Source organism: Barbus barbus, assembly GCF_936440315.1.
Source record: "Barbus barbus genome assembly, chromosome: 30".
NCBI classification, from domain to species: Eukaryota; Metazoa; Chordata; class Actinopteri; order Cypriniformes; family Cyprinidae; genus Barbus; species Barbus barbus.
In genome coordinates this window covers 25,392,743-25,405,207 of record NC_136758.1, presented here as the reverse complement: position 1 = coordinate 25,405,207, position 12,465 = coordinate 25,392,743, and the positions used below count along the sequence as shown (strand labels likewise).

At 38.1% G+C, this 12,465-nt stretch overlaps 1 protein-coding gene across 1 annotated transcript in view; it reads left to right on the top strand.

Annotated features, from left to right (window-relative positions):
• The window catches only part of LOC306850453 (A-kinase anchor protein 6-like), a gene marked incomplete at its 5' end in the record, with an annotated part of 108,482 nt that overhangs the window by 52,002 nt on the left and 44,015 nt on the right, over positions 1–12,465 (top strand). The window contains one exon of the mRNA XM_079386106.1: positions 2,890–3,010. Coding sequence (XP_079242232.1) covers positions 2,890–3,010 — 121 coding nt within the window. The remainder of the gene's footprint in view (positions 1–2,889; positions 3,011–12,465) is intronic.

Here is a 12,465-nt window from a genome sequence, read left to right as displayed (position 1 = left end):
ACCATAGAGTCCAGATCGGACTCCTCGGCTTGGCTTTGAATCAAACATCGTTTTAATCCTTTTAAGCTTCTCGTCGTAATGATTTATTTTGCAGTAAAAAACCCATAATGATCCTTTGAATTTTAATGATGAGCTGCCTGCTCAAGGATTCATTGTTTTGACTCTTTGGCCCTTACCTTTGCATGGAAACATGTCTTAAGGGAGGCGCTGTCGAATTCGATGGCCTCCTTTGCCTCTCTCCAGCTCGCCGGCCTCATAAGGGCTGACGCCCACTGCCGCGGCTCCCAGCATCCCCTCGCACCTGATAGAAATGGGACGACTGCCATTCAGGAATCAAAAGCCCTCTCCAGGAGAGGTGAGACGAGGGAAACACAACAGACAGCGTAGAAAAGGAGATGTTAAGTCCCCCGCATTAGGCGCCAGAGATTAGCACCATAAATTAAAGAGCTCTTTCTATAAAACTGTCAGTTCGTATGAGATGTGAGGGGTGTCAGTACTGCCGGCCAACCTTTCCCGGTGAGGCTCAGGGTGAGGGCTGATGAATTAGACCACCTCCCCCTCTAAGAAAGGTGGCGCGGTGCTGAGTGGGGGGCACACTGACGTTAAAAGGATTTGAAAAGAAAGAAAGACGGAGAGGCATACATTTCTGTCTCATAGGAGTGTCAGTACTGCGCTGACCCGAAGGAGCCTGTTTCAAGTGGCTAACGGCTAATGCTTGTCGACAAAACTTCTCCATGTGTGAGATCTGATGAACAGGTGGATGAGTCTCACAAAACCTTTCGAGTTTCAAAAAAAGCATAGAAAGGAATAAGAAACTTCTTTTGTTTGTTTGTTTAAACAGACCAAGTGCCTTGATGAGTTTTATTTTCTGTGTTGACATTTTTAATTTGAAATAGCATTTTAACTGAAATTAATAATGTAAATAATTATAAATAATTTGGGCATGTTGAACTTTTGGAATATTCAGTATCCTTTAGTTTGCATTGCAGCCATGAACTATATATGATTTGTCACTTGTTACTGCTATTCAGAGGAATTATTAAATTGTGTTATTATTATCATTTATTAAAAATTACATTTTGAATTAATTTTTTAATATATACATGAATTAAAAATACACGCACACACACACACACACACACACACACACACACACACACACACACACAGTATTTACAGTAATTATCTTGAAAATAATGTTACTGACATACAGTATATATTATTGTTGATATTATATATTATATATATTTGTTTGCTGTATTTTTTGATGATATGGTAACACTTTATTTTAAGGTCTCTTAACTAGTTGCTTATTAGCATGCATATTACTAGAATATTAGTACAAATTAAGCACATATTAATGCCTTATTCTACATAACCTTATTCTACATCCCTAATCCTACTCAATATCTAAACTTTGGAAACAAATTAGGAATTTACTGAGGGAAAAGTCGTAGTTCCCTGTTCTATAACATACAGTACACACACACACACACACATATGTGTGTGTGTGTAATTTTTTTTTTAAAGATGATCTTTATTTTGTATTTTATTTCTCCATTATATATAATTGTTCTTTTGATTTTGGGGTGAAACTTTTTTTGTGAGATTCACCCAAGTGCAGGCATCAATCTTCAAAAGAGTTCATGTTTTAGAGGAAAGCATGTACAATTGTTCTGCTCACGAACCAAAGCGAGCAGGAGAAAATGATGCTGACAGAACAATATCCCATGATGCACGTTTGCTAAATGGATCTTACATTTTTTTTCTCCTACTTGTTTTTCGTTATTCGTTGTTAATGTTGTTTGGATGCCCCGAGAGCTTGTTTTACAAGCATTTAGATTTATGTTAGTGAGGGGGAAAAAAGAGAGTACGAAAAACAATACGGTATGCAAGAATACAGAAAGATGCTGTTTAACTCACAAACAGCATATTGAGTTTTAATATCAGTCGAAGAACGCAGGGCCTGAGGGAGTCTTCACACTTCCGCCGCACACGTCTGACTGTTTCTAATTTGCTGTCTTTGCCGTTTTGTTCTGATCAATGTCTTGCGTACAAACACGGCTCAAATTTTCACGTACTCCCCAATGCCGTTTTGTTTAATCAGCGCCTGCTTGGAAATGCTAATTCGCAGCTCTGTCCTTGTTGAAATTTCCTACGTGCTAGCATTCGATAGCGCATTCCTCTTTCTTTTGTGTCTGCGCTGAATTGAAATAAAAAGGAAATGTTGATTTTTCTCTCGCACCCTTCTTTGATCGTTATTTGTGTAATCTCATTCATAGTTTTTCTTCTTCAGGGACAACAGGACCTCTTGAAAAAGCGAGAGGGGGAAAATGGTTCTAGTTTGACAAAACTGTCAAAGCGCTCAAAAGCAGTGCGAATTCCAAACAATTTTCCGACTAATGTTTCTAAACATGCGGCCCTCCTGCTGAGGCACAAATCTAAGCAAAGCTCAGACGCTAATGTTTGTTTGTGTGCGCGTGGTGATGTGCTGCTATTATAAGTGTGCGCGGCTCCAGTGTAAACGTATGCACATACAATCATCCCAGTGCTGTTGAAAAATATTGAATGTGCTTCACCGTTGAGCTGACGGCAGCGTTGAGCAAGAGGGAGGTGAAGTCATGTTTAATTAAGACGTTCTGCCTCACGAGCCGTCACTCAGAGCGCAGGTTAAAGATCCCTCGTGCTCCCCGACTCTGTTCACACTTCACATACCCATGACGCACTGCGCCTCGGTGCACTGCCCACTAACGGGCTAGTGTAATTACCTCCGCTTGTCAAATATTCACTCGGTGAAATATGTCCGTACACTGTCTCTCCAGACCTCACCTGAGCCGGAGAAGCTGTGAACTTCTTTCTGCCTGTCTCATTTTTCTTCTTTTCATTCAGCCTATCAGAGTTTGAGGCGGAGTACCAGGAGCTCTGGGATTGGCTGATGGACATGGAATCCATAATGACGGACAGCCATGATCTGATGATGTCAGAGGAACAGCAGCATCACCTGTATAAGGTAATTGGGTTCTTGTGCATTTAAAGTTGCCAGCTACAATTGATATAACATATTGCATCTGTGGTAGACACACACAACATGAAGCTGATTTTGAAAAAGCAACAAATTAAAGGAATAGTTTCATTTCAGAATTCATTATAGACCCATATGACTGTCTTTCTTCAATGCAGCAGATAAGAAGATATTTTGATCTTTTCATAATAGGGACCAGAGCAGCTTTCAAGCTTCAAAAATGACAAACAGCACATTCAAATATATCATCAAAGTATGCAATAAAAATTATTTTTCATGGTTGTAAATATGAAAAAGTCATGCTTAAATCTTGTAAAACACATTTATTGAAGTGTGTTTTACATGAAAATACAATTTCAAGTTCATGTTTAATTCAGTGCTACTTTTCTACACCAGTTTTTTTTAGTGTAGTGCTTTGTTTTTTTGTAGTCCATAAAAGTAAGGATCGCGAAGTCTTCTGATAGCTTTATGTCAGAAACCGATTAAACCAAATACTCATAAAAACGTGTTGAATGACAAAAATAACTTTAATTATTTGATTCAGTTTCTTATAGCCAATCACCATTATGTTTGTAATAGGGAAACACAAACGTACTGCTATGTGTGAAAGTTAATTTTAAAAGTAATTCGTTACTCAATATAAAAGTAACTAATTGCATTACTTAGTTACTTTGTATGGAAAGTAATGCATTACGTTGTCATTGTGTTACTTTGTTACTTTACTTGTTACTCTGAAAAAAGTAGTCTGATTATGTAACTTGCGTTACTTGTATTGCGTTACCTCCAACACTGCAGCTTATGGTAGATTTTTTTGAGCTTCGTTTCACTTTATGAGAATTAATTAATTAAACTGTTCAGCAGAAGAAAGGAAGTCATATTGAATTGGAACAACATGAGGATGAGTAAATAATGACAATTTTTATTTTTAGGTGTACTATTCTTAATTTTGGTGGAAATGGCAAGTGGGATGTGATGTCTCAGTGGTTAAACATCCAGGTTGGCAATCCAAAGGTTGTAGGTTCAAACCCTAGAAATGGCAATTCAGGATCTTATCACCATTGTGCTCTTGGGCAAGACTCTTACACCATGCCCTAGCATATCTAGCTGCAAAAATGACAATCCAGTTGTTTCATCAAGTTGAGTTGCATCATTCAGTATTAATTGAAGTACAGTAGTATACTGTAATCTGAATATGGGAACAAGCACAAATTGGAAAACTTTGGAACTTTAATGTATGTATATTTTTTGGACCACAGCTGCATTCTCCATTATTAGAAAGATTGTGTCGAGCAAAATAACATTTTTATTTGTGTTTAACAGAAGAAAGGTTTGGTGAGTACTGTAAAAGACTGTCGTGACATGACAGGCAGTTGTTAGTAATTTACCCACCATTAAATCTCATTGGTCCAAAAATCCTGCTCTGCCTATTAAACACAAAAAAATTTCTGATTGGCTGATTGTTCACATTTTTTTGCCATTCAATGTGGACAGAGTGCTTCTTCCTGTTCACTTTGCTCCATAGAGACTGTCCCTAAAGTACTGTTAGTCACTTTAAATAAGAAATTGTCAGCTAAATCGTGTATAACTGAATTTTTTTCTTTCTTATCTTAAACTGGAAGCATATAATGCAGGATGTTAAATTATAGATTTATCAGTAATATTTCAAATGAGCCTTGACTTTTGATTCTCTTAAACCAATTTAGCAAAACCACGGCTGAATATTACAATACCGTGAGCCGGCGATTAGATTGTCTTTCATTTCAATCTCTGTCGTGCTGTCACACGTTCTACAGCCAGACTCACTCAGTCATTTTAACACATTTCAGTAAAAGTTCATTTCAGAGAAACGCGAGAGGGAAAGAGAAAGAGTGCAAAGCAGAGATAGTACCTCGTGCTGTTTACAGTCCATGAATTTTTATTAGACCCAGATAAAGTGGCCTGTATTGTGTTAGGTCAATATGTTTGTTCATGATTAAAACAAACTGATTTTGCTCCTCCGTATTGATTGCGTGCCCACCTGCCCTAATAAATATGTACTGGGCCTCCATGTTGGTTATCAGCTTTTTTTGTGGGGTTCTCCTGTGACGCGTTATCAGGCCTCTATGTGGGATTGATTGGGAGAGGGGTACACGTGTAGACCGCGCCAGCGCCGGGACGGCCTGCTGTTCCCCCATGCTGGGGGAGTTTATCATAAAGAAGAGGGGGAGGCAGAAAGCCAGACTCGCCGGGAGGCAGGGACCGTAAATCAGCCTCATTTAGGCTTCCTTTACCGGACTGATTCTGACGCTTGTCATCCTCCGATTGCTCCGAGCATATGGCATATTTCAAAAGAGCAGATTGTGAATCATAAAGAAATGAAATTAATAACCACCCCCCCCCAGACTCGGACTGGAAACAACCCCTAATGATGAGAGAAATAACGGCACGCCGGCGGCCCCCTCTTCCTCTTCCTCCTCCTTCTTCCTCTCCCCTCGAAACCTGCGGAGGTCGTGTTCAAGGTCAGAACTAATCTTCCCGCTCATCGGTCGCACTGACCCCGCCATTAGTCATATCTTACAGTAAGAGAGAACTGAGGAAAGATCAGCCTGTTTTCTGCTCTTTCTTAGACTTTGAGTATGTTCAGCATACTACTGTCCTGTTTTTGCTGTATGCAGGATGTAGTTTCTGTATATATAAAAATGTGTACTACCTGATGCAAGAATCAAAATGTGCAGTTTACACTGCATAAAGAACACTATATCCCATAATTCAGTACACTTGAATTGATTTTCAATACTAGAGTGCATTATTCAGTTTTTGTAGCACAATTTGTATGCTAATTTCATTGTGAACACAGCCAACCTTTTTTTAGTTGATAAAAATACCATAAATCAAGACATTTTTACAATAAAAGTAGATAAAAAAAAAACAAATCCAGAAAATCTTATGAATTGATGGCAATCACTAAATTAAACATGCAGCATAGATGGTTATTTGGCAACAGAGTCCCATTCTAATGTTTGAAATGTGTTTTTTTTGCTACATACTGCATACTGTTTACATAGTAGTAGTAGTAGTAGGTCATATACATATCTTGCTCAGTATGCAGTAAGCAATACAGTAGTATTTGTGTCTGTACATAACCTTCAAAATGCAACTTGACTGACCATTCATTTGAGAGATCACCAACTGTCACAAGAAATCAGTTTAACCAGAATAGTCTCCATGTCGTCTGTTCCTTTCATAAAACAACCACTGATATGCTTTTAGTACTTTCAACCAATTAACCTGTAGTTTCTCATCTTTTGTTTGCTGATCAGACGTTAGCTTGTTAACCGCTGCTGCGCTGGAAGCGTCGGTGTGTGTATACAGCGCACTGACATGCTGAATAGATCTTAGTCTAATCTAACATGCTCTAATGCGCTTGCTGATCAAAGCTCAGCTCAGCCAAACCTTCCATGTTCTCTTTTGCTGCTGCCCTGCAGATGTACTCCTTTCTCACTGGTTTGTTCGTTCAAGCTGTACCTTTGAGTGCTGAGGTTTATGAGGCATTATTATCTGTCTTTATGCATGTGAAATCAAAAGATCTGATCATCTCGCTTTTCCCAGATGCAGCTTTAAAAGGTTTTTTCTCACAAGAACCGTTTGTTCAAAGCTGTAGGATCTGACAGAACATGTAAAATGCAACTTAATTTGCTGTTTGGATTCTCAACTCTAACTGATCAAGTGTGTTTTAATGTTTTAATTAAATTATATTTAAAATGTAGTTATATTATGTTAATCAATGAAATGCATTATGTTTTTATTATTAGGGCCATGATAACAATATAATACAAAGACCATATATGAATAAATAACGTGATAATGCCATGTTTATATATACAAAATATATTATTTATTTATTATAATGTCATTAATTTATGAAAAATAATATAATAATAAATACAGCTGTGCATATATTACCATTTTATTTAATTAAAAATATATTACATTATGTAAAAAAAAGGACCATTAAAAATATATATATAAAAAAATATTATTTATATCTATATTTTTTGCATATAGAAAATAAAGCCTATTTTGGATTTTAACGAAGCAGTGAAGCAATATTAAGCAATATCATTTCTTGTTATATTTAAATTTTTTTCCCCCTTCTGATCCAAACATGTTGTTGACAGGTTTCGTGAGATTCACCCAAACGCAGGTGGGTTTCTTTTGTTTGCGAAGGTCAGGAATTCTACTCGATTTATGTTGCTCCTTTGTGATAAAGTGCAGGGATGTTTGTCGATGTGTTGCTCTGTGTCAGGAGTGTGAAGGCAGTAGAGTGTGTGTGTGTGTGTGTGGAGCGACAGAGGCTGTGTGTGAGTGTGACACATTGCTGCTTTATAGAGCCGGAGCAGGTGGTATTTAATGGGAATCGCAACATCACAGCGCCTTCTCCTGTGTGTCTCTCCCTCCCTCTCTCGCTTTCCCTCTTTCTCCTTTGTCTCTCTCTCTGTCTTTAATTTTCTCTCTCACACACTCCAGAGCTCTGTTCCAAAACCTAGTGAGCTGCTTTCCTGTATACTGTCTACATAGTGAGCTGCTGTCTAAAGCTTACTTCATTGCTTCCCAACTGGTTTTGCTTCAGGACTCTGATTTTACATTGGGCCCAAGTGGCCACCAAAACAGTACTGACAATGGGTCTCATTCACTAATAAGTGCGTACGTTTTTCGTATTTATACGCACATTTGAACTTCTCACGAAAACTTTCCGCCTAATTCACAACACGTGCGTACGCACATGAGCTTGTTCTTAAACTCGTTCTTCTGTTAGTGAATCTGGAGTCTTCTAAAAGAGCGCCCGCGTGCTCGAGGTTAGTGATTAGCATAATACACGCCCAAACCAGCTCCATATAAGGGCTTTCCGCAAAGCGGCACTCGTCTAGAGAAAGACAATTCATCGAAACAAAAGACAAAGAAAAATAACTTTAACGATAATGAACGTGAGGTTTTGCTGTCGGAGGTGGAAGCCCGAAAAAATGTGTTATTTAAAAGCAACTGAACAGCCATTCGTCACTCTCAGCAAACATATCTGTGCGCCAGAGCCGGCGCCAGGGCACCTCCATCGGGGGGCATTTAAATTTCTGGGGGGCACAAATCACGTTGTGTGTGTGTGTGTGTGTGTGTGGGGGGGGTATTCGTGAAGAGCGTGCAATCTGTGATCGCGTGCAGTTGCTGACGCTCGCTAAAGCGTTCAATTGCTTTCTTATGTGCGCTGTTTTATCGGTACTTTCGCTTTAAAGATCGATCGCGTTCAGCAAGGAGGGGAGAGGAAGGAAAGTGGGGAGGCACAGTAACTCGTTTGGGGGGCCACGGCCCGCGAGTGTCCCCCTTGGCGCCGGCCCTGCTGTGTGCTCTCTAAAGACGCGCTCTCTCCTTAGAGCACGCGCAGCAATGTCTTCAAGCAGTACCAAGTGTGCCATGCCTCCAAACACAAGGTGAGAAACAATAATCACCATTTATATAAGCATAGATCAGGTGATTTGTTGTTTGGACCTCAATTGTTTATATAATTGGACCTCTAATTATACTGTATTATCAATTTTAACGTCTAGTTACTTTTCACCCACCCTGTACATAACATATCTAATTATATGTGGGGTTCTTTATACATGCTTATAAGGCCCTGTGCGTACATGATTATTGCGTAAGTGTGGTATAAGTTGTTCTTGAATTTTTTCGTACATTTAGAATAAATTTTAGTACGAAAGGTTTTGATGAATCATGATTTATTCGTACGCACATTTCACGCAAAAATTCGTGCGTATACGCATGTTTAGTGAATGAGACCCAATGTTTATTGAACAAGGGGGAAAAGTCATTAAAATCAAATCACTGTTATTTTACTATTATTAATATATTGGTATATAGTATTTACTAATATTTGCTTTTTTTTATTTTTGTCATTTTCATTAGTTTCTGTTATTCTGAATATACAAAATATTTCTATATAGTTTTTTAAATTTTTATTTTACTTTTAGTCATTTTAGTACTTCAACAAATGTAATTCAGTTAGTTGCTAAGGGAACACTTCTAATTAAGTTTACATTTTTAATCTAATATTTTATTTTATTTCAGGAAATTCCTCCCTCTTCCTTCCTCCCTTGTATTCTTTCTTTTTGTCCTATTTTCTCTTCCTTTCTTCTTTACTTAAGTTTTTTAATTTTAAGCTTTTCATCTAATACTTATTTTTATTATTATTTTTAAATGTGTATATTTTATTTAGCTTTATTTCAGTTACAAAATATTTTTTTAGTTAGCAATAACAACGAATCAAATACTAAAATGTATTATTATTGCAATGAACTGCATTGGGAAATTGACAATTATGTACTAAATTCCAATAGAGTTTGACATTAGCTCGTTGGATGTGATACTGTAATCTTAAAATAAGTTTTTAAAAAATGTGTAAAAATAAGTTAATTATGCTGTTTTGAATAGCCTTCATGATGGCAGTGTACCAATGGTTTCTTCAAAATGCTGTCTAGGTAGGCAGCTAACTAGGTTTTGGAACACTGCTCAGCTCCCACACAAATACACCAAAGAAATAACAATTTCCCCCCTTTATGACTGTTTCCAAAGACCCCACATTGACGGTATGTGCTGAATATGGTGGTGATACTGTTGAGCGCACCTGCATGCGTCATTACCCACAGACACACACATACAGCATTTTCACACCACTATACACACACGCAGTAGCCTCAGTAAGTATGTGCTAATGTAGGTAATCACTAATGGACATTTGCTAAATTTGATTGCATTGTGCTTGTTTATCTTGTACTCTTGCCTTTCTCTGTTGTTGGCTGATATGTTTTCTATAGGGTAAATAATTCCCCCTCCTCTTCCTCTCTTGGATAGCAAGTTAAAAGCTTCTGAATAGATTCATATATAGATTTCAGTGTCACCTATTTTGAAAATGCTGTTGCAGAGTGCAGGAATATGGGCTCAGTAAGATTTTATTCTTTATTTTTTAAAAGAAATGTATGCTTTTATTGAGCAAGAATGTATTAAATTGATCAAAAGTGACAGTAAAGATGTTTATAATGTTACAAAAGATTTCTATTTAAAAAATGCTGTTCTTTTGGAATTTCTATGATTGAATGTGTAAATTGTAATAATATTTCACAATGTTACTGTTTTACTGTACCTTTGTAAAATAAATGCATCGTTGTGAGCATAAGAGAATCTTAATTTTTCCAGACTTTTGAACGGTAGTGTATATTTAATAGGTAAATAGAATACATGCAACAGTTTGCACAGCTTTGGCAGGTGAAAAGTGGCTGTTTATTGAAGGAAAAAATCACAGGCTCAAGAGCGAGAAAGTGCTCAGGCTGTGAAAGAGTGAGAGAGAAAGCTTGAGATGCTGGCAGACGTCTGGTATATTTGAGCAGGAGTTTAGCTGGAGATGAGAGGTGTCATTGATGTTTAGTTATCAGTGTATTGATAACTCAGAGATGGCTGACCCAGCACACGCTTCACTAGATCACACTGATCTCCTCTCACCTTCTCATCCAATATCCATCGCTCTCACATCCAGCCAGCGAGTGTGTGTGTGTGTGTGTGTGTTAGTGCCAGGATCCCAACACAAAGAGCCTAGTGTTGAAGCTCTCTCTCTTTCTCTCTTTCACACTGTACAACATTTCTTTATTTTTCTTATTTTTCCTTCTTTCTCTTCTTACTGCATTTTCCCTTTCTTGCTTCCTTCTTATTCTTTCTTCATCCTGTTTTCTCTTTACTTCATGTTTCTTTTTTATCTTTGCTATATTCCTCCTTTTCTTTCTCCCTTCTTTCTGTCATTCCTTCCTTCCTTCCTTCTGCTCTCATTCTCTTTTTGTCCTATTTTCCTTTCCTTCTTTTTCATCCATCCATCCATCCATCCATCCATCCATCCATCCATCCTTCCTTCCTTCTTTCCTGTTTTCTCTTTCTTTCCTTATTTCCTTTCCTTATTTTCCTTATTCCTTTTTCTTTTCCTTCCTCATTCATTTTTTTTGCTTTCTTCACCTAATTTTTCCTTCCTTCATATTTATTCTTTTTTTCATCCTGTTCCCTTTATTTATTTATTTATTTCCTTCCTGCCTTCCTCTTTTTCTTTCTTTGTTTTGTATATTTGCCGTTTTCTTTTCTTCCCTTAATTTATTTTTCTTACTTTCCTTTGTGTATTTCTTTTTTATCTTTGCATTATTCCTCCTTTTCTTCCTTCCTTCTTTCCTTCCTTCCTTCCTTCCTTCCTCCTGCTCTCATTCTCTTTTTGTCCTACTTTCCTTTCCTTCTTTTCATCCATCCATCCATCCATCCATCCATCATCCATCCTTTCTTCCTTCCTTCTTTCCTGTTTTCTCTTTCTTCCTAATTTCCTTTCTTCTCATTTCCTTTCCTTTTTCTTTTCCTTCCTCATTCTTTTTTTGCTTTCTTCACCCAATTTTTCCTTCCTTCATATTTATTCTTTTTTTTCCCATGTTCCCCTCCCTTGCTTCATCTTTTTTCCTTTTTATCGTTTCTCTTACATCACATCCTTTCTTCTTCTTCCTCCCTGTTTTTTCTTGCTTGTATTTTTCCTTTCTTCCATACTTGCTCTTTCTTTCTTTCTTTCTTTCTTTCTTTCTTTCTTTCTTTCTTTCTTTCTTTCTTTCTTTCTTTCTTTCTTTCTTTCTCCCCCCATGTGTGCGTGTGTCTATGCACCAGATGGCTGCTCGTGATGCGAACGAGCATTAAAAAAGCGAGAGACATTCCACAGGGGAGAGACGCAACAAGCCTGCTAGTTGTTGGATGCGGACTCTGAGATCAAGTTGTGCCCCTGGTCAAAGAGCTGTTGGGAGATCAGTGCTGGCTGTCACAAGCCAAAGTCCGCCTGACCGCCCCTCCCTCTCTGACAATCAACATTAGACTAGAATAAAGGCCCCCGCTCCCTCCTCCGTATCTGTTAGAGAGACTCATTCTGACCAGATTTATGCGCAACATGACGACTCGATGCGGAGCCGCAAGATGTCTGTGAAAAGGGAAATGCGGTTTGTCAGGAGAGACAGTCATACAGTCCTCACACTCCATGAATAATTGAAAAGAGGGATAGAGGAGAAGGAAGAGACACCTGGAGAAAGAAAGAGGGAGAAACGGAGGGATGACAGGAAGTGTAGGAACAGCTGAAGAGACACATCAGAGAGACAGCGAGTGAGGGGGATATAGACGGGGACAGACAGGGAAAAAGAGAATGAGAGAGGAGGACACACACTACATGAGCTGTCTGAAGGAGCCGGTTTCTCCAGCATGACCTTACCAGGGTTGTGTAATAAATAATGTGCCAGTCCTGTGGCTCTCAAACTTTACAAGGTCTTACGTTTCTCAACCCCTCAGATATAGGCTGTACTGTATTTGTTTGTGTTTTTCTCTGATATCTGAAATGAATGAAAGATACCAGTTAA